This window comes from Tigriopus californicus, chromosome 5 (genome assembly GCF_007210705.1).
Source record: "Tigriopus californicus strain San Diego chromosome 5, Tcal_SD_v2.1, whole genome shotgun sequence".
Taxonomy (NCBI): Eukaryota; Metazoa; Arthropoda; class Copepoda; order Harpacticoida; family Harpacticidae; genus Tigriopus; species Tigriopus californicus.
The window spans coordinates 12,088,038-12,109,016 of NC_081444.1; the positions used below are offsets into that span (position 1 = coordinate 12,088,038).

Consider the following 20,979-nt stretch of genomic DNA (forward strand, 5'->3'; position numbering starts at 1 on the left):
CAGTGTTGTTGTAAATTATAAGGGTCCAGCGGTGAATACGTTTTTACACCAATTAAATCAGTGAATTTTTTGAACAATAATTTTATTTCAGACGCATTTGTAATAACACCTGGGATAACTTTACAATGAACAGGGGAATATAATAGGCAAAAGGCCGCATTGGAAGTAAGAATTTAGTTTCCAGTCACCCTGAAATAAATTTGTTAACAAAGGGAAAGGGAATCACTTGAAGCTGTATCGTCGTGACAAACGTGAAGTTCCATAATTTCGATCCTTCATATATCGATTCATGGACATATTGGCCAGGTCATCGTATGATTTGCGAATATTTCCTGGGGCTTGCTCGTCAAAATGACCGCTCAATGGTGTATTGTTCTCATACTGACGACCAGTCCGACTACCATAACTGTGCTTTCTCGTGATTGGCATGGGCGGATCATGAGTGGCGCTAATCCGACTTTGAACGCTCTGCATCAAGGCTTGAGTCTTCAACATTCGTGTTCGTTTCCTACGAGCGACAATTTCGTCATCCAAAGTCTTAATCATGGCTTTTCGGGCTCGATACTCCTCAGTCTCTGGAATGATTGGTGACGAGCCGATGATATCGGTTGATCTTGCTCGTGTCAAGTATTTAGACATTTCTGGATTCTCCCAGGCGTAGTCACGTCGCCGTTCCCTTAAAGATCTGCGAGTGGAATAGGACCGTGATAGATAAGGGTTCACGGCAAATCGCCGGGGCTCATACTCAAGTCGACTTCTTCGCGAGTCTGTGCCAGATTCATTGGCTTCCTTGACGTCATCATCGCCCGTTAGGTGCCTTGATCTCAAATAGGGTGAAACATAGTCACTGGTTTTTCGAGAAAAGCCTAGAGAAGATGCCGGTCGAATCCGTTGCTCTGATGTGCTTCTTTGAACCGGATACGGGCTTGGCTCCTTGTTTTCGGGCTCTAAACCTAGAAGCTCCTTCTCCAAAGTTTCCCTGGCCTCTTGGACCTTCTTAGCAAAAGCTTCCATGGGCTCGGACATGTGAGCACCTTGAGCGCGAAGCCGTTCCCGTGTCTCCATGTCGACTGGAATTGAAATGTCCAAACTTTGGTCGGTATTGTAGATCGACATTTGTGACGAGGATCGATCATCTTCTGGATAGCCATACATATAACCCCCGTCTTGAGAAAGGGCACTCCGCGATCGAAATTTAACATGATAGTTGGGATCTCTATCTTGGTCGCAGTCTTTGGAATCGCCAAAACTAGGACGTCGACTAGAGGTTCCCGAGGACAAACCGCTTCTATATGATCGCTTAAAGGAGCTGCCATATGCATCCTCGTCCTCACCGAAGTCTGAAAATTCGGCTTCACTGGTTTGCACACTTGTGGATGCGAGTCGGGGTTTTGTTCCTGTGTCAATGGAACTTTGACTGGATGGTTTGGGAAGATGATCATATTCCCTTTGTTGCTCCGGAAAGGCGTCGTCAAACTCATCATCTTCTTCTTCCTCTGCTGTACCGTACTCCCGCCTTGGCCGTACAGCAATATTCCCTTTGTTGCTCCGGAAAGGCGTCGTCAAACTCATCATCTTCTTCTTCCTCCTCATATTCAGACTCATATTCAGATTGACATTCGGCCTGAACGGTATCGATGTTTTCTATCATCGGTTGTGGGGAAACATCTTGCAGGTAATCATCCTCGGAATTTTTACCCTCCGAAGTAGTACTAATGGTACTGTTCCTTTGAGATGAAGGGTGTTTGGGGTCCTTAAGCTTCTTTGGCACGTAACCTTTTTCCAAAGGAACAAAGTGAGCAATGTATCGGCTTTTCCGTGGTTCTCCATCTGAAGTAGGAGGATATGATTCAACGGAATCTAGTTCACTTTCTTTGGTACCTTGATGTTTTTGACTCTGACTTTTTTCTAATTTCTTCACGCTGTTGTTTGATTTCCTCCTGATTCTTGGACTACGACCTTCCGCCTCACCTTCATCATCAGATGGCGGAATCTGAAGATTTCGCCGCATTTGCGGAGGGCTCTTGCGATTGGACCTTTTCTTGAGCGCCTTGTTGGCCTTGTATTCTCGAATTTCCTCTTCCAAGTCCTCAATATCGGCCTCCAGTTCCTCCACGTCTTGATCTGCATTGAATTGCGTTTCTTCAATTGTACGGCCAAATTCCGGGGTTGGAGTGGTCTTTTTTGCCCCGTAATTTAAAGTGTGGGTCATTTTCCCTTTTCCAAATATGTCGGAACTTGGACTCATTGGTCCTGATTGATCATCCCTTGACAACGTATTCTCATAGGAAAGTGGTCCCATATTGGGTTGGTAGTCGTCCCGTGTCATAGACCAAATATTATTGGTTGGGGTGTTCAATGTCGTTTGAGGATGAGCTCCCAATTCTGGCTCCGACGGGAAACCCACGTCTAACTCCGATGAATTCGAAGGTTTGCTTGGTTGACATATTTCTTTGTTGGGTCGTATGTTCAACGGACGTTGAGAGACTTCCCTTGCCTTTTCTGAATGCTGGTTGTGCTCATAATTGATTCCTTCCAAGGTCTTTACTTCAGGGTCTTCTAAATAATTTGGAGACTCAATCAGCTCCAACAGTTTTAGTTCTTCCAAATCCAACTTGGCCGGCAATGTCGTCTCATCCTTGGCAATAACATTCCGCTTGAGGTCTATTTCTTCACGTTGTTGTTGTTGTTGTTGCTGTTGTTGCTGTTTTTGTTGCTGCTCCTGCTGTTGTTGATGAGCATGAATTGGCGAAAGCATTTCAGTATCATCTTGGCTCAAGCGTTGGTGTAATGCTTGGGTTGAGCGATCTTGATTCTCCCAACCTTGTGACTTATCTTGCACTCCCTCAAGAACTGAGGACCCTGATTCCTGGTCAAGTCTCTGGTAATCTTCTGCTTCCCTCAATTTGGTGTCTGCCGAGTGGTGTTGTTCCACCTGTTGTTGCTGTTGCTGTCGTTTTGATTGAGATGAATTAGACTTTCGGAGACGTTCTTTGTCTTCAGGAGAGGCAAACTTCTTCATGTCCCGTTGATCTAATTTCCCAACTTCCCGTTTCTCTTTTCCGAATACCATGACCTTTAGCTCATCGGGGGAAAACTTGATGTCCATCGGATCCATTTCACTCATATCATACCTTGGGTCTTTGAACAGATCTGCTTCCTCAACTTGGAACTCTAGCTCTGGCTCGTCACCAGGATCATATTCACATGTCTCTTCCATTTGTTCATATTCAAATTGCTCGTCCTCTTCTTCCTCCTCTTCTTCTTCCTCTTCCTCCTCTTCTGTTTCTGGCACATTTCTCATGGAATCATTGTTCAAGGCCTCATCCGATGGTTCAAAATGAGACACTTGTTCTCTTTTCACATTTTCTTGAAAAAAGCTCTCTGTGATATCTCCATTGGCCTCGCCGTCATGGTCGTTTCCTAACAAAGCCCCTTCCGCATCACCATTTTCGAGATTGATATCAAAATCATCTCCCATAGGCACTTCAATTTGTTGCCGATGTAAGTGGTTTTTATCGACATCACTTTCTGCAAGGTCTCCAGTGATATCTTTGAATTTCTCATGGCTATCAGATTCACGTTGGAAAGAAGAACTATCATCAACGTAATCAGATTGATCTGTTTCTATGATATCCGTGGAATAGAAAAGTCTTTCGGAATGATCTTCTCCAATCTCTGGTTCCAAGACCCGATCGTCAAGCGCGTATGAGAATGTTAAGTCGGGCTCCTCCTCGCCATAAATTCTCTCAAAGTCATCATCATTCAGCTCAAAATCTGGTCCAATCAGGTGTTTGTGTTCAGGGAAGGATTCTTCAATGCTCTGAAGAGGTTCCAATGATGGGACTTCTTCCTCCTCCACAAATTCTGGTTTGGCTGCCATTTTCCGAGGATCTGGCGTTGCGTCTTGAAATCGCTGCGGACCTTTGAGATCCATCTGGCTCTTAATTTGGGGTTGTCCGACCGAAGGATCATCCTCAGCAAATTGTTTTTCTTTCTGCAATAGTTCCAATAGTAACTTCTCTTGCTCAGTAAGCTGCAAATCTTCTCCACATAAATCCACTGTCTTGATTTGTTTGATCTCATTTTCCTTGCGTTGCTTTGGAACAGGGGGTGAGTTTGGCGATTGTGTTTGATTTTCAAGGTCCTTATGAGCATACTTAGCATTCAAGACAGTTGAAGTTTGATCTGCAGGCTCTGGTATTACTATATCATCTTGGGACTGTGATTTAGAATCATTATATGAATATTTCACTTCCTCAGACTCAATTGCAGGATCATGAAAATTCTCACTTGTTGGGGGATTTTGGTTATTCTTCAAATTATCTGAGCCATTGGCAGAGTCTCTTAGGGATTCCTGAAGATTTTCATCCTTGAGCTCTTTGGGAATGGTAAGTTTCCCAATTTTTGACCCAGGTGGCTCCATGAATTTTAATAAGGCCAGTTCATCATCCGAAAATGGCATTTCCTCATAGGCAACTTCCAATTTTTCAGGCTCCAGTGCTGGTTTTTTTTGTTTTCTTTTGTTTGGTTTGGGCGGAGCGAGTTGTTCCTCGGTATATGGAGCATCTTCATTTTGCTTTTCGTCATATGTAGCTTGCTCCAGGTGTTCTTCTTGATGGGTTATCCTTTGTGGAACAGATTGCTGGGTTTCCAGGTTGTCAGATGTTTTGCGTTTTCTTTTGGTTGGCACTGGTCTTTGTAGAGCCACTTCAGATCGTCTTTCTCGAGCTTCAAGTTCCAAGTTTGGTTCATAAGGATCTTGATCCTGCAAGTGTTCTTCATTTGAAAACTGAGGCGTCTCGTTGTCATCGCCGATGTCAAATCTAGCCCCTTGATCGAGTTCTAAATTTTGAATTTTCAGTTCATTCGAAAAGTTCGGTTTCTGATTTGATTGACTCTTTTTTCGATTCTGTTCCAATTTCAACAGCTCCAAGAGTTCCTTCTCTTGGTCCAAGTCGTCTACATAGAAAGGTTCAAATTTGGTCGCTTCTTCTCTGGATTTTTCGACAACTTCGACATTTGCGTTTCCGCTTGATTGTTTCTGGTATTGCACCTGAAGCCTCTCAATACCTAATTGAAAGCTTTCCTTTTCATTATCATCTTCGTCATCATAATCATCGTCATCATCCGCTTCTTCATCATCATCGCCATTGGATTCCTCTTCCCCCCTTCGCATTTCCTGAGAATTTCTGGACCATGGAGAAAAACTTTCAGTAAACCTTGGGTTCAATTCATCATCGTCGACATATTTGACTTGGACTTGATCACCTTGCTCTGATCCTTCATCTGATTCAAATTGATTCTCCAGTTGCCTCATGGAAACGTCGAGCAATTTCAGTTCGTCTAAACTACGCCTCAATTCTTCAACTCCACGAAAACCGTCTGCTAGGTATTGATGGTCTTGTGACTCAGATTCCGAACCTAAGTCCGCTTCTTCACTCTCTTGCTCTTGTGGTTCGTCACCCTCCCAATCCTCCTCAAATGGACTAATTCTATCTGCAAAAGTTTCCTGGGCCTGAAGCCTCTCTTGGAGGACTTCTGGTTCATTATAATCCCTCAAACGAGCGCCCTCATTTGGGGAAGGTTGATATTGCATGGGTTCGTCCAAGTCAAACATATGTTTTTGGATGTTCTCAAAGTCATCCGGATCAAGGTCAAGATCTGTTTGAGATTGACGGATCTTTTCTTCCATGGACTTTCTCATGGATGCTTGGTCCTTCAAGCTCATCAATTTGACGGATTTCTTTTTCATCTCCTTGTTGAGAAGATCCAAATCGTGATTGGATAATTCGTATTCTTCATCATCTTGAAGAATCTCGGATGCTGAGCTCTTGATGATACTTTCACGTTGAATGGTTATGGGCTTGGGCATTTTCTTTAGTTTGGAGAGGTCTTGAGGCAATCGAGGTTTGCCAAAGCTCTTTTCGCTTTGCTCTCGGAATTCTTTCAAACGGATCTCTTCAGGGGTCATTTCTGGTGCAGTTGTTTCTACGTGAAGCTTTGTCGTTGTGACCCTTGAAGGCTGAGATGGTTGATGGGTTTGGGGTTTCCTCTCTCCCGGCTTCAAGAGTTGAAAAAGAACCTTCAGTGTAAGTCCCGTCACAGACAAAATTCCCACACTGATGACCTTCGATGATCGAATCAAGGGGTCCAAGGAAAGGTTATGTTCGTCCTTCTTTTGTTTGAGCCATGAAAGGTAGTGTTGCAAGAATTCCTTGACATGAACGATCAAATTCACGAGGTCTATCACAAATTGTTTGGGGGTCTCGACAGATGACCTTAATACCGTGCTTGGCGATAAAGTGAGTTCCCGAAGGATTTTGGATCGGTATTTTGCTCTTGAACTCGTCTGACCCAACTGGTTCTCTGCTTCTTTTTGAAGTTCTGCAGCTTTCGAGGGATGAAGCACGTTCTCTTGCTGTTCATCCAATACTTCAACATTATGTGGCTTGAGCTCAGCTTGTTCTGGTGCAATCTCGACCATTGGCGGTTCTGGGTTTAATTTCTGGAACTTTGATTTCAATCGAAATCCGGCTAATTTGAGGTAATAAACAACAAATGATCCGTTCTCATGGCCTTGCCGTTGAAGGTCCTTGATGAAGTGTACAGCAATGTTTTGAATGTTCCTCAAAGGACCCAAGACTAGGCCAAAACCAAATTGGCCACACGCCCAAAGATTGGCTCCAAATTTCGTAAGATCTGTACCAAATTCTTTGGGAGCATTTTGAAGGTGGCGAATGCTCCAATCCGTTCGGCACCCTCCTAGATATGTCTTGCAATAGTGAAGTGGAAAAGTGGCTGATTCGGACACAGTTCTTTGAAGATCATGGAAAAAGCCTGCAGGCAGATCTCGCATGGTAGCAAAAAGTGAGACTTGAGTCTCTGGGGATGAAGATTGAGAGGCATCCATTTCGACGTGAAAACGAGGGAACAATCGGGTTGGAATGCAAATGATGGCAGAGCATACTGATTGGACTGTCCCTCTCAAAGTATTTGATTCAGGTGCTGCATCTCTTGTTGGTTGCGTGATATTCTGGGTAAGATCTGTTTCAACTATGGGTGATTCTATTTTGTAGCCCTGGACCACCGCTGATTCGTCCGATTGTGGATTTCTCCTCGGAAAAAATGATCTAGTTATATTTTTGAGGAAGCATGGCAGTTTCAGGATCCCACTTTCAACGGCAAACAACATGGCTTGAGCTTTCATCAATGGGCTCAGTATCTTCAGGCACCTCCATGAGGCGATTTCTGAAAAGAGCAATTGAAATATTTGTCACACCCATTGGAAAAGGATTGAACGATGCGGTTAGTTTGCAAGCCTGCAGATCAAATTGAGAGGTGATTTTTCTTTTAACTTAGCTGGCTCACGAAGCGCTAACCTCTTTTGAAGCTTTTCTCCCGCGCCAATAAAGGTAAATAAATTCTGACCCTCTTAAAAAGTCCAAAGTGTTTGACTTCTCTTGCAAAAATTGTTAGTGCGAGCAATGGTGAAAGTTCTGGAGGACGAATGTACGAGATAGTCTTTAAATAATACGAGCTTACCGCAAGTTTTATCCCTCATTCACATAAGATAACACTATACAGGGCCGATCAGGTAAATTTACACCATTTTCAACAAAACACAAATCGACGAAATGAGAAGGTAGGCATCTTGAAATACCTTGAGGTTAAGGCTGGCTGATCTAATTCTTTAGTTACTTCCAAATAGCCCACAAACAATGATTACCATTCATGAAACAGGGACGTCTAGATGTGACCCTCGATCTAGCTTGCGCGGGACGTCTAGCCACTCCCTTGATCAAGCATCTGAAGCTTCACAAGGAAATGGTTTAGAACGTGTACAACAGCTGCAAAGTTGATGACAAAGTCACGAGGAAGATCAAACACCCCCACTCCCACCCACCCCCATATCATCTCTGATATCTTGGAGAAGGCCATTTACGTAGGGTAGTGGTTGTGTTCAAGTCCGACAATGCGTTACCTCACAAGTCAAAGACCATGCTAAGGCTCATCTATAAGACAATTGTGTAGATTTCGGGAAGCTCCTGGCCCTCCAACTAACCTGACCTCAACCTATAGGCTAATTCTTCTAAGGGGAGTTGGAGAAAGAGGTGTGCTCGACCTGCCCTAAGAGCGTCAAGGCCTTGAAGGCCTCTAATATGAAGCTTCAGGAGCTTGATCAAGGGAGTGGCTGGACGTCCCGCGCAAGCTAGATCGAGGGTCGTATTCCAACTTCCCTGCTTCATGAATGGCAATCATTGCTTGCGGGCTATTTGGAAGTAACTAAAGAATTAGGTCAGCCAACCTTAACCTCAACGTATTTCCAGATGCCTACCTGATCATTTCGTCGATTTGTGTTTTGTTGAAAATGGTGTAAATTTACCTGATCGGCCCTGTATTACTTTGATTTACGATTTTCTAAAAGGGATACTTTTTAGACGATAGTACACGTCTTTTGTGGCATTTTGATTGATCTGATTTTAATGTATCAAAGCGATCAAAACCTTTTCAAGTTGTGCGTTACACATTGCACCTACAGAGCCACAAGGCTTTGTCCAGGATTGAGAAAAAATAAAATTTAGCCAATATTCAACCTTTAATGACATTCTATATTAATTAATGCAAAAAGTTTTAGTAATCTTGCGCAAACTCAACATTTTTGGGGGTTCATAATGATATTAATTAAATTGTATGAAATATTTCTTTCATTGCCGATCAAAAACTTTTTTTGCATATTCATGATCAGGTTTCAAGCGTGATGAACATCAAACTCAGAGGACAACATAGCCTCATCACCCCAGATTGCCAAAACTGATCGTCATCGGCTAACGATTAAACCTTTTTTATTTGTACTCACCACATTGTTAGACTAGGCCTCTTCAGTCAATCAAACAATTTAAAGGTTCGTTTATTGGGTTTCATACCAAGGACAAAGGTCACGTTAGGGTGTCCACTCTTTGAATTCGAAGAGTGGCCTTACAAAGGAATGAATTAATGATCGGAATTTCTAAATGACGCTCACAAAAACAGGTCTTTTGTTAGCAGTGAATATCACAAAATCTGCCCATCGTCCAAGTTCACATTGGGTTGGGCTTGATTAAGCTCTCTCAAACACGATTGGAATGTCTATTTTGGGGGAAAGAAGGATCACACAACGCATCATTCCATGATAAAATCAGTCATCACCATCTCCAGCCATGTGTTTCTCCTCCTTGGGATCCTCTTTTGCATCCGAGGATTCTGTTTCAGATGGCACCACTGAAATACAAGGAAGAAATTATGTCATGAACCCTACAGATTTCAGGTCAGGTCAATGGCCTTTGGCTGTCTATCAAGGTGACAAAGAGTCCTCGAAGAGAGACGAGCATTCCATTTTAGTCTGCTTCTGACATCTACCTAGATTGTCTGTTTTTGAAGAGCCTTTTCCCAACCTACACAAGTGAATAGAAAGAGTGAGATTCATGGGAAAAAGGTGGTTCCTACTAGACACAGTACAATATCTTTTAGAAGTTCAAGGTATACGGTAATTCCCTAAAACCATGCCTCTCATGGTCCTCAACAAAGAAGATTATTGTCCTTGTAACCAAAATTAGAAATCAAATCTACAGTCTAGCACATCCGGTGACGGCCTTCATTGAAAAAAGATACTTGAACAATCAAGTGGAATTGTCTACAAAAATAATCTCGAGAGTCATTCACAAGCTTGCCAAAAAATTCTAAATCTAAGTAATATACCTAAACTGAATGAAAATGATAGCAAATTATTCTTAAAGGTACCTTGTTGATCTGCATCTGCTATTATTGGAACCATCTTCTTTGGTGCCAAAAGTTGATGAAGAGATAATGCCACAAATACAGCACTCACGAAGTAGTTCACTCTATACATTGATATGGAACCAAACACAACGATAAGAATCGCCAAGAATTGCACTAAAGCCGAGAGTTGACTATAGAATTGAAGATTTCGGGGAGCATTCTCTCCCCAAAGCACAGCCAAAGATCCAGAGAGCATTACAGCAGGAATCAAAGAAGGGTCCGGATTCAAATGGGTTTCAAGAGGCAGTCTCCTGGTCCAAGCGAGTAAAGCCGGCAGATTCAGTAGCGACATCATCGTCCATAACAAGCCCAATGTGAATTGAAAGTTGATCTGAGACAAGTTGGACTCGGCGGCCTTGAGTCCCATCGAGGATCGCATCAGATTTTGCAGATAGTCCTCATACATTTTGAATAGATGAACAAAATGTATAAAGGTTCCGAGACACAAGGCCAAAGAACCACAAGTGCCCATGGTCAGGGCGATCAGTACCCCCGAGACAATGAACGGTACTTTCGTCATTCCGGATACGGCCAACTCAATAACCACCTCATGAGGCGACACGGGTCCGAAGAATCGAATCACGGCTTTGTTGGCCACGTTTCCGAACAAAATAACACATACCCAAGCGGCCATGGTTACAACAGTCACCAATCCGATGCTGACAAAGAAAAGAACTATGGGCAAGACGCCAAAATCTAAACCACTGTCGTTGAGTCTCTGAAAATCACTGATGGGCAGGAATTTGGCCAGGAAAGCGGTCGAAGTGACGTAGCCGACTAATCGCCCCGGCATCACCACGGAGATAGGCGAGACTTGAGTCGTAAGCACGGATAGAATGAATGAGCAATGGTTCTCTGCTTCCATTGCCTTCAGTTGGTAGGTCAGAGCCAGAAGGAGAACCGCGATAGATAAGGGTATGATCATGGGAGCATAGAACCGCACCATTTGACCCCACATTTTGTGGACGGCCGATTGAATTTCGATCGAATACTGGCAATTAGGATTGAGTAAGATATCCAGTCTGGGATTGATGGGGTCGGTACCCAAATCGGATGGTTTAGTCACTTGAAGCTTTGCAGTCAATCGAGAGGTCTCATTGTGGGCAATCAGCGTTTGAGTCGCATCATATGCCCAAGGTGTCACCAATCGCATCAAACCGAAATGGGTATCGTCGGGGCATCGCCCTAACGGCTTTACAATAATATCGTAAGCCTGCCAAGTTTGGTCCATCTCCAGAAGGGTCACGTTGTAGAATAAGGATCGCTCAGCTGTCTTGGCTACAATTGGATAGGATTTGAAGAACGTTATCCATCGGGGTGTCTGATATTCCACGTGTCGATGGAACTCGTTGTACACGTCCAGATGGACCTTGACGTGTTTCTTGCCTTTGGGGATGAACACAACCACATGAGTGTAACCAAATTCCTCCTTTAATTGATGCATATCGAACTGGGCCAGTTTTCTCTTCCCTTGGGAAGGAACGATCTTGGATTGTTTGGAGAGATTATGGCCGATATCGCAGATGCGCGTGTTCTTGTGCACAGCAGTGTCTTTACAACCAAAGATCCAGTTGTTATAGTCGATCCCACTAGCATCCACGGTCATGAACCGATGTCTAGGATCATCGAAGGTCATGACCACGATATGGGTATTGCTTTCCACGTATTCTCGCTCGAAACTGAATTGTCGCTTCATATGGTCACTCCAAAAGCCATCCCTATTGAATTTAATCGTTTCCACGAACAGCTCGGAAGGTCTTTGGTAATGTTTTCCCGTACTCCGATCGAGAAGTTGATACTCGAAAGTGTTCCGGATTTTGGCCACATCTCTGGTGATTTGTTTGGTCTGGTCCACTGAGTCGAATAGGGCTCGGTTTAGGGCCAAAACCAGCTGTTTGCACCAAGTAATGCATCGATGATCCGTAGAAACCCACACTAACGGAGAATTCGTGGTGACCACATTGATATCCGCATATTTGGAGTTGGTCAATCCGGATCGAACTTGAAGATCCCGATCTCCGCCGCCAATTGAAACGAACACAACATCACGTAGTGCTCCAGTGCGGGTTCGATTCCAGTAGTTGTCCACTTGATCGTAAAACTCCCGTGTGTGTCTGTCCATGGTGATCACAGGCTGATGTGGCGTGGCTAAGGTGATCACCACACTAATCGTTCTATGATCAAATTTGGGTCGAACAAACAAAGATTTGGCCACCAATCCGCCAATAGAATGACCTACCAAAACCAAGGATTTCGGAGCGTTGGCTTGACCTTTGTACAAATTCAATATCTGGGAGATACAATGGGACACGTAGGTTGACTGAGCTTGCAGAGATCCGCCATAAATGGCCGAAAACTCTTCCTCAAAGTCCACAGCAAAGAAGTCAAAGTGGAAATCTCCTTTGAAATCCTCCTCCATGGCCTTTCGCAAGGCCACGGAGGCCAGAGATCGCACTTGCTTGTATGAGCCCGCATTGCCCGGAATAAACAACACGGGAATACCCGAAAACACGCCTTGACTCAAGGGTTCCACCGAGGCTCCCTCACCATAGACATACAACCCATAATTCGGGAACTGACTTTGAACCACGGAGCTCACGGCCACCGGAATGTAGGTGGGGTATTCGTACATATACGTCATGGCACACCCATTGGGCTCAATGCCAGTGAAGAAGTCCAACACCCCAAGACCAAAAAGAGATGTCAGAAGAACAATCAACCACAGAGCCGATTTTGGAGGCGTCTCCGGATTCTCAGCCACTTCAGTTTCTGCCATGTCGTTTTCTTATCTGGACGCTTGAAACAGAAGGAAAAGAGATCCGACAAGGAAGGGGAAGGAGATAAACGGGGCCGGGGTATTTATCCAATTAAAGAGGGATGAAAACGAAAATTCAAGGAAAAGGGGGAAGAAGGGGAGGGTGAGTTATCTGATCTGATGGATGTAGCGTGAATGGGCTAAATCGAAGGCAAAGCACGAAATCCTTATCTCGTGCATGGCATAATGAGCTTGGCCAAAGAGGGATCCATGGGATTTGTTTGCTTCCAGTGATGACGTTTCTCTGGAATTTAGGCCAGGGTGGCGAAAGGACCTTCAGAATCCTCTCAAGAGGCTCGCCATCCTACTAGAGGCACCGAATACAAGGTCTAAGAAATCCTTGTCACGCCTCGTTAACACTTAGTAGCATAGAGAGGCTCTCGTGGCACTAACACTGATTTCCATCCCATGAATCCGTTTTTCTTGTTTGCCATTTTTTCCGCGGGACCTTGAGTCAACTGGAGCTTTGGCAAGAGAACACTTGTGACGACAAGCTTGGCAAGAACAGTTGGAGTCTGGGAAAGAAGGAAATAGGGCATTGAGAATGATGATGATGATGATGATGGTGGTGGTGGTGGTGGAGGAGGAGCAAAACATTGGGATTGATTGGAACAGGTGTGTGCCCTTGTGTGTGTGTTCCAGTGTGGTTCATCATTGCTGACATCTTATGATTTTGTTTCATAGTCTGGTGAGTTATTGAGAAAGGGAATTGTTCCAAAGAAACTTGGATGTGATGGGTTAGTGATGAAATGGGTCTCTAGAAATGGGGAGCATGTCCAATGTTGTTTGCTTACAGTTGGTTCGTCCCGATGATTTGCAAATCCTCCCCTTGGCTTTAGACGAAGTTCAAGGATATTGGATGATCATGATTTTAAAGCTCACGTTTGATCAGATTCACACAATCGTCAAGGTTTGTTCGAGTAATTTTCGTGCTCTTAATTCCATGCACATGTGTGAAGATGAGAGTTGAGTGCACACACTCCAGCCTCGAGTTTTGCACTACGGAGGCCACCGAGGTCGCTTCCTGGCCTTCCGTCCTCCTAATCTAGAGTTGTGAAGGCGGAATTAAGACTCGCCCAGAATCTCAGGTGGAGTGTCCGGGGCAAATGAGAGAAACAAAAATCACCAAGGCACAGCCACCAATTCTTGGCCGGCAGAGTGATATTGCAGGGTGTGACACAGGAATTGAGATTAGTTCAAGCTTGTTCTATTTGTATGAGTGTGCTTGTAAGCTATGAAGGATAACCAAGGTAAGGAGAACTGAAACAATTCTACATGGGTATGACAAAATACATTAATTTTGATGATATTGAGTAATTGCTTGAAGATGATAGGCAGGTTCGGTCAAGGTTGGTCATTGCTATTCCAAATTTGCAAAAGAGCAAGAAAATGAAATATGGCCCTGGTGTAAAATTTTCAAAAAAAGTGAAAGTTTTCTTCCTGCTATGTACTATTCCTTCCTTTAGGACCATAAATCTTAGCAGTTTGAAATGCGTAGAAAGCCTGCACTGATTATTGTGATGCTTAAAACTCACTCACAAAGAAGCTCATTTCCGGGAGCAATCAAATATTAAACATAGCTCAAAAAAAAATAACGGACATGTTTCATTGCCTCTTTTGGCAAAATATTCAAATGATTTGGTGCACCCCGTAGCGATTGCATATTCCACGTAGAACACTGGATCTTGAGTGGGCCAAAGATTCGGAATCTGTAAAGTATACTGTTCATTGAGGAGGGCTAAAAATGACGGATAAATCAACATTTCTTGAAACCGAAAATATATAAAACCCTTTCCATAGTGTACCCATCTCGAATTTTAAACACTATAGCTTCAAAACTCATTAGCATTCCTGTCGTGCTTTTCCTCAAGTTGTCGTCTCTCACTTCACCCTTTCTCGAAAGCCACATTGATCGCATATTTCCGAGAGCCCCATTTCCAAAATCCTACCCCACCCACCCCAATTCTTATGGGTGTTCATTGTTTCCAACAAAAATGCGTGAAAAACATGTTGACAGCGCTCATCTTCAAACATGCCTTACTTCTCCATTTTAGGTTGAAATGTTGCTACTCGGAGAGTGTTGACCAATTCCAAAATGGAGAGGTAAAAAACTATCCTCTTTTTTTTCATATGACGCAACTCAATAAGAACACTAGGATGCTCCTTTGAGTGTGTAGGCACTCAATGTCAATGCTAAGGACGTGATCTGGCTTAATGCCAGATTTAGCATAGGCCTGAATAATGGGTCTGGCTTTCGCTCAAGCGCACACGTCATTCAAAACGTGATCAATATAGTGACCAAGTTGGGCTTTCCATTACAGGTTTTACGATCAAGTTCAACCATTGTTGCCACTCTCGATGGTTCCTTCGCCCACGGGCTCCCGGGCCACCATGGACACGCCCACCATTGGGATCAGTGGGGACAAACGAATGCGGGCATTGATTCTCATTGTAATCTGCTTGCTTTTAACTAGTGTCCTTTTGATTTGCTTCTCTTTTCTACCTCCAAGTAAGTTCAAAGCCAGTTTAGAAAAACGAAAATTGTTACTCGAACTCTTTGTGAACTCGATGGTGCAGTGAGTGATGAAGGAAGTGACTGAATTGTTGCGAATTATTTTAATGATGGTCAAAATTAGTCTGCCTTAGATTTACCTATCGTTTATACCAATTCAGATGATTGAATTTGAGAAGAAAAGCTGCAAGAACAATTTGGATTAAGATCGACCCTGCTTTGTTTTTGTACTTTCGTTCATGATCTTTTCAAAGCTATTGGTTCCATCTTGAAAAGGATTTGTCCCAATAAAGATGTGACCCTTTATAAATAACACAAGGTCAGTTCCTAGATTTTTACAACCTTGGTTTCTAGCTGACTTCTCTAACAATCCACAAATGTTTCCTCGGCTTGTATCGTAAAAACCGTACAAGAAAGAAGTACAATATGGTATTTTCATAAGACGGAGGAATAGCTCAGATCTAAACCGCTTGCCGATACGGTTTTTGTTAATGCTCAAAACCTTCAATCTTCAATATAGAACAGTTGAGACCAAATTCAATTAGCTGTGACACAAACAAGGCACAACACAAGCCTAGGCCCAGGCTAGGCCCAGCCCGAGGTTTATCAAGGCGCAAGTGTTTTTTAACGAATGTGAACTATCAAACACCTCATCTTTTGGTGCTGAGTTGGTGTTGAGGTTTGAAACAAAACAGAGCTGACCGTTGTTCTTATCAAATGAACCATTGGTTCAAAAAAGTTCCAAACAGCCATGGTGCTTTGCGTTTTCCTTGTCATAATTTGTAAGTGTAGATACGACTAACATTGACATCCCGCATAGGTACCACATGCCCGTCCCAAAACGAAATCAATTGTCAAAAAAGTGGGTTTTTGTAACCATGTAAACCACGCCAATAATCTCCCCCCGAGCGATGTCCAGCATGCAGATATGTAGAATGAGATCGAAAAAACTCTGTGATGTATTTACAGACATCTTATCCTTTGTGGACCCTGCCAAGTCCAATGGTTCCACTGAACTTCATTATTCGGTGGTCATTGATGCTGGAAGCAGTGGCAGTCGGGCTTATTTGTACACTTGGCCCACGCACTCCGGAAATCCAAATGAACTGTTGAAACTGACTCCATTGACAGGGGAAAACGGGAAACCGATCTACAAGAAAGTCACCCCTGGATTATCTAGGTGAGTCGTTGATCCTCCATTCAAGCCTGGAAGGATTACTAACCATTTGGCTATCTCGATTTCTCTTCTTGATTTCAGTCTTCGGGAGAAACCCTATGAAGCTTTACTTTATATTACTCCTCTGTTGGAATTTGCTTTGGAACATATTCCACCAGAGAAGGTCAGGGAGACACCATTGTATATTTTGGCCACGACAGGCATGCGGATGTTGAGTTCCAAAGAGCAGGATGACATCTTGACGCATCTGAGGGAGGGGATCCTTCAAAAATATCAATTTTTATTTCCGGAGGGCAATCTGGAGATCATTACCGGGAAACAGGAAGGAATTTACCAATGGCTTGCTATCAATTACGTCCTCGGGAAATTTCGACACAGTGAGACACCTCAAGTGATCTCATCTGTGAGAGAGAGTGGAGAGGATGGCCTCATTTTAAGGCCAAGAACAGTCGGAGCCATTGATATGGGCGGAGCTTCCATGCAAATCGCCATGGAGATTACATCCGCCTTACAGTTGGAGGGGCTCTCGGTGAGTTCTGATGAAAGTGTTTCTGATTGTGTGCATACAAAAGTTTATCGATTTCCTACAAACTTCAAAACGAAATTTCCGGATCACAAGAGTGTTGTACTTTAAAATGTACGAGTGCTTGGCAATAGTTGTTCAGAGTTTTATGACAAAGTCGGCAATGCAGGTGTTCAAGTTTACCACCATCTTCCATCTCTTTTACGTGGCATTTTACTTTTCAATAAAGATTTATATTCCATCGCGACAAGCTGTTCTAAACCATAAAAAGCTCTGCGCCTGTCCAACTAAGAATAGACTTGACGGAGACATTTTGATTTTGGCCATTCTTTTGCATTGATCTTATATTAAGATGAAAACAATGTTTGTTTGTTTTTGTTTACAGGAGCAAGAAAAAAATCAGGTGGTAGAGATCAACCTTGGTTGTAAAGATCACGATGTTGAGCACACATATCGCGTTTTCGTGACCACCTTTTTGGGTTACGGCGCCAACGAGGCCATGGCCAGACACCGTCGCAATCTCATTTTATCACAAATTGTTTCTAACACCAGGTATATCCCTCTAGATTGGACAAATGTCAAGGATACATCAATGTTAACAAGTTCTCCTTATCTCCTTAGTATTATTCAAGGATTAACATCCCAACAAAGGATTAAAGATCCATGTTTACCGTTTCACTTTGATGATAGTGTGACCATAAATTTGGATCCAAATATGTACCACATCCCTTTCAATTTGTCGGACAACTTCGGGCCAAGCACTCAAATTCATCTAACCGGGACCGGAAATTGGCGCAAATGCTTTGAAACCCTCAAGGATTTCGCCAAAACCAAGGAACCGTTTGCCAAGTGTGAAGGCAAAAACTGTCCGGATGCGGGGATCAAAATCCCGTCCATCCAATTTGAAAACTCCGAATTCTTTGCCTTCTCTGAATTTTGGTATTCTATGGAGGATGTGCTCAAAATGGGTGGACCTTATATTCACAGCAAGTTTGAGAGTGCTGCCAAGGTATACAAAGTAGATAAAAGAGCCATTTTGAAGGTGAGGTTTACATATTTCGAATTCCTTTGCGTCTTGCAGCATTTTTGCGAGACTCCTTGGGAGTTGACGTGGAACAGATTCAATGCGGGTCAATTCAGGAACGCAGATCGTCAACGAATGGAGACGCAATGCTTTAAGAGCAATTGGTTGACCGTGGCTCTTCATGAAGGCTTTGACTTCCCGGATACGTACTCTCATTTATCAGCCGCCCCTGAGACGGTCAACGGGAAAGTGGTTCATTGGACGCTTGGAGCGCTCCTGTATAGAACGCGTTTCTTGCCTTTAAGGTAGAGTTTTGTCTCAAATTTCTTATTAGCACTTAAGACATTTTCAACCGTTGTTTTAGCTGGAAGGAACCGAGTCATCTGGACAAGTGTCTGGAGGTGCTTTTGTTTAGATATGAAGAGTTTTTCGACACAGATCCCAAGATCTTTTCCTTTTTCCCCACTTCCTCCACTCTCTTGACCTCGTTCCCATTTCTTTCCCTCTTCTACGAGGAGTCCGAAGATGAGTTGGTCGTTGATGCAAAACGTCGCAAAAACATATCTCCACTTATGGTTCAAACTAAGGTTGGACATCCCGTTTGAACCAACTACGCCTTTTTAACCAAATTAATATCATCTGCCCAGTAAAGGGACACTTGTGTTGAAACATAACTTTGTAACACTTGAATGAAGCCCCGGCTATCTTTTCCTCTGTTAACTTCAACGGAAAAGTTTGCAATGATAACGCTCGAAATTGACGGGCATCTCGTAAACGGGACAACGACTTTTTTTCGGTTTAATCATAGATGGGCATAAACTATTAATTGATTTTTGATGTTTTTCTTTCAGAGCAATTGAGTCCAAAGCTCAAGAACGAGTACACCATGGACCATATCATTCTGCATTTGCCTCCGGATATCTTTATTCGCATTACATTGTGTTGCTGTGTCTCATCTTTGTGATAATTGCCATAATTGTCTATTTGGATCGGCTCAAAAGGTTTGAACATCGTTCTATTTTAGAAAAAGGGTGACAAAATGACCATTTACTGACGAAAGCTTCACTATGTTCGTTTGCAGATATATCCGTCCCAGTACGTTTCGAAAAGTGCCTTCGGTGCCATTCTGGCCTCCCACCTCAAATGGGTATAATTCGAGGCTAGATGTTGAGGCTGCTCAATCGGATGCCAATAATAGTTACCAACATGAAGATTTGCTCATTGGGAGCTCCATTCCATCGGGTGGCTTGAAACATGTGACGTCCAAATCTGGACTCTACATAGGATAGCGAGCTCTAGAAATTGAAAATTTTATAGCAATTGCAAACTCTAGTTGTGATAAAAGTATGCCAATATTAAGTACCCTGGTAAAGTTTAGTCTCTCCCAATACGAGAGCTCTCTCTTTCCTGTGATGTTCCTAGTGAAACATCTTTTGACTTGTTCAACCTATTGAAAACCTGTAGAACTGATTGGAGCCCAAATGGGTGAAGCATACTCCAGATGTGGCTGACCAATCGACTTGTACAGAGTTCTGTGATACTATTGTGATACTATCTTTGGACTTAAACGAGTAATATATAAAACAACATGTTTGAAAAGCTTTACCAACTTTCAATTGGCTATGCTCATCAAACTTTCAATTTGCTTGGAGGACTACACCTAAATCCCTTGACGAGACCTGCTGAATGCCCTTACCTTCATCATCTAATAGTGGAGTGTCTAATGGCGTCGACCCAAAGGTCATTGAGCAGAATTTTATTCCATTCAAGGCCATATTACTCGCAGCAACCCAAGAGTAGATTTGGTCTAGGACCTCTACCAGACAACTAGTATTCTGACCATTCCTAACCACTACCAATTTATATCATCAACATAGTAAGAGATACTGACACTACTACTACCAAGCTTCTGAAGTGGAGCAATGAAGATGATGAAAAAGAGAGGACCCAAAATGGAGCCCTGAGGGACACCCGACTTGACATCATGTATGTCACTAAGCGATCCCTCAACCTTAACTAATTGTTTCCTACCACAAATGAAACTTCTTAGCCAATTGAGAACCTTGCCTTGGATCCCAATCTCATGGAGCCTGTTAACTAAAAGGCCATGATCTACCTTGTCAAAGGCCTTGGCAAAGTCGAGATAAACTACATCGACTGATTCATGGCTCTCCAGTCCCTCAATAACCTGCTCTATATGCTCAATCAGTTGGGTAACCGTGCTAAAATGTGCTCGGAACCCATGCTGTCTAGGAGGAAGGACTTCATGTATATCAAGAAATTCAACAAGTTTGAACTTCATGATCTTCTCAAACACCTTCGCAATATTCGAAGTGAGAGAAATCGGCCTATAGTTACTGGGGAGTGACTTATCTCCCCCTTTGAAAATTGGAACAACATGAGCTACCTTCAGAGAAGAGGGGAACTTGCCCTGGTCCAAGATGCAACGCATCAAGTACGAGAAAACAGGAACAAGAACCAGTGAACATCTCATCAAAAATTAAAATGTCACACCATCAGGGCCAGGAGAGCTGGATGGTCTCAAGTCCCTGTTGGCCTCTAAAGCATCTTGATTTGTGACCACAAGATCATATAAATGCTCAAGTTGGCAAGCCTTGCCAATCTTCACAAACTCATCAATAGAGCAATGGGCAACAGCTCCTAAACTCTTTGGAGTTGAAAACACACTAGAGAACTGATCTCCAAGTATGTTGGCCATGGACTCTACATTGTCTATGGCTTCCCCATTGACCTCAAAAAGCCCTACAGGGTGTCACATCTTTCTCTTAGAGTTTACATAAGAGAAAATTGCCTTCGGATTTGACCTCACCTCCTGAACTACTCTACTTTCCTTTTTCAACGGATCAGTCTCAATGGAGCCCTTACTTCTACCTTGGATCAAATCCAACTTTCGTTCAAGGCTTGCCCCAACTACTGGATTCAAATTGATCTGGAGCCTTTTTGCTAATTGCAACCCCTTTTAAACAATTGCTTCTTCTACTTCGGAATTTTAGACTCTGCCCCGCCCTGTAAAACACATTCAGAGATTGCTAGACTGGAACAGACGTCCTCAAAAACTAGAATCATTTTGTCCAAGCATGAACAACTG

At 43.2% G+C, this 20,979-nt stretch overlaps 2 protein-coding genes across 7 annotated transcripts; one reads left to right on the plus strand and one right to left on the minus strand.

The window, feature by feature from the left end:
• Positions 1 to 64: 64 nt before the first annotated feature.
• On the minus strand, positions 65 to 13,570 carry LOC131881087 (uncharacterized). Its single transcript, XM_059227849.1, has 5 exons — positions 13,429 to 13,570; positions 9,781 to 13,149; positions 9,190 to 9,261; positions 1,557 to 7,251; positions 65 to 1,465 (listed from the first exon to the last, which is right to left on the minus strand). Exons 2-5 carry the CDS (start codon positions 12,593 to 12,595, stop codon positions 223 to 225), a joined length of 9,825 nt encoding a protein of 3,274 aa, XP_059083832.1. The 5' UTR covers positions 12,596 to 13,149; positions 13,429 to 13,570; the 3' UTR covers positions 65 to 222.
• Positions 13,177 to 20,407, plus strand: LOC131881088 (ectonucleoside triphosphate diphosphohydrolase 7-like). Of its 6 annotated transcripts, XM_059227853.1 has the most exons (11): positions 13,178 to 13,322; positions 14,689 to 14,737; positions 14,956 to 15,143; positions 16,116 to 16,326; positions 16,405 to 16,852; positions 17,232 to 17,398; positions 17,468 to 17,855; positions 17,928 to 18,175; positions 18,722 to 18,871; positions 18,952 to 19,126; positions 19,523 to 20,407. In XM_059227853.1, the coding sequence occupies exons 2-11, from the start codon at positions 14,730 to 14,732 to the stop codon at positions 19,532 to 19,534; spliced, it is 1,995 nt and encodes a 664-aa protein (XP_059083836.1). In that variant the 5' UTR covers positions 13,178 to 13,322; positions 14,689 to 14,729; the 3' UTR covers positions 19,535 to 20,407. The 6 variants fall into 6 exon arrangements, with proteins under 6 accessions (XP_059083837.1, XP_059083836.1, XP_059083833.1 ...); XM_059227854.1 differs by lacking the exons at positions 18,952 to 19,126; positions 19,523 to 20,407 and adding an exon at positions 18,235 to 18,457 and having other exon boundaries at positions 13,177 to 13,322; positions 18,722 to 18,861; XM_059227850.1 differs by lacking the exon at positions 19,523 to 20,407 and having other exon boundaries at positions 18,952 to 19,499.
• The last annotated feature ends 572 nt before the right edge of the window (positions 20,408 to 20,979 follow it).

What these genes read in the sequence shown, in the direction of transcription:
- LOC131881087 (XM_059227849.1), bottom strand. Translation starts at nt 12,595, where the DNA reads ATGGCAGAAACTGAAGTGGCTGAGAATCCGGAGACGCCTCCAAAATCG. An exon ending in AGCAGATGCAGATCAACAAG is followed by an intron (nt 9,262 to 9,780) that starts GTACCTTTAAGA and finishes CTTGTATTTCAG; the next exon opens with TGGTGCCATCTGAAACAGAA. An exon ending in GATGATGAGTTTGACGACGC is followed by an intron (nt 1,466 to 1,556) that starts CTTTCCGGAGCA and finishes GTTTGACGACGC; the next exon opens with CTTTCCGGAGCAACAAAGGG.
- LOC131881088 (XM_059227850.1), top strand. An exon ending in TACAGTTGGAGGGGCTCTCG is followed by an intron (nt 16,853 to 17,231) that starts GTGAGTTCTGAT and finishes TTTTGTTTACAG; the next exon opens with GAGCAAGAAAAAAATCAGGT. An exon ending in TATTTGGATCGGCTCAAAAG is followed by an intron (nt 18,872 to 18,951) that starts GTTTGAACATCG and finishes GTTCGTTTGCAG; the next exon opens with ATATATCCGTCCCAGTACGT.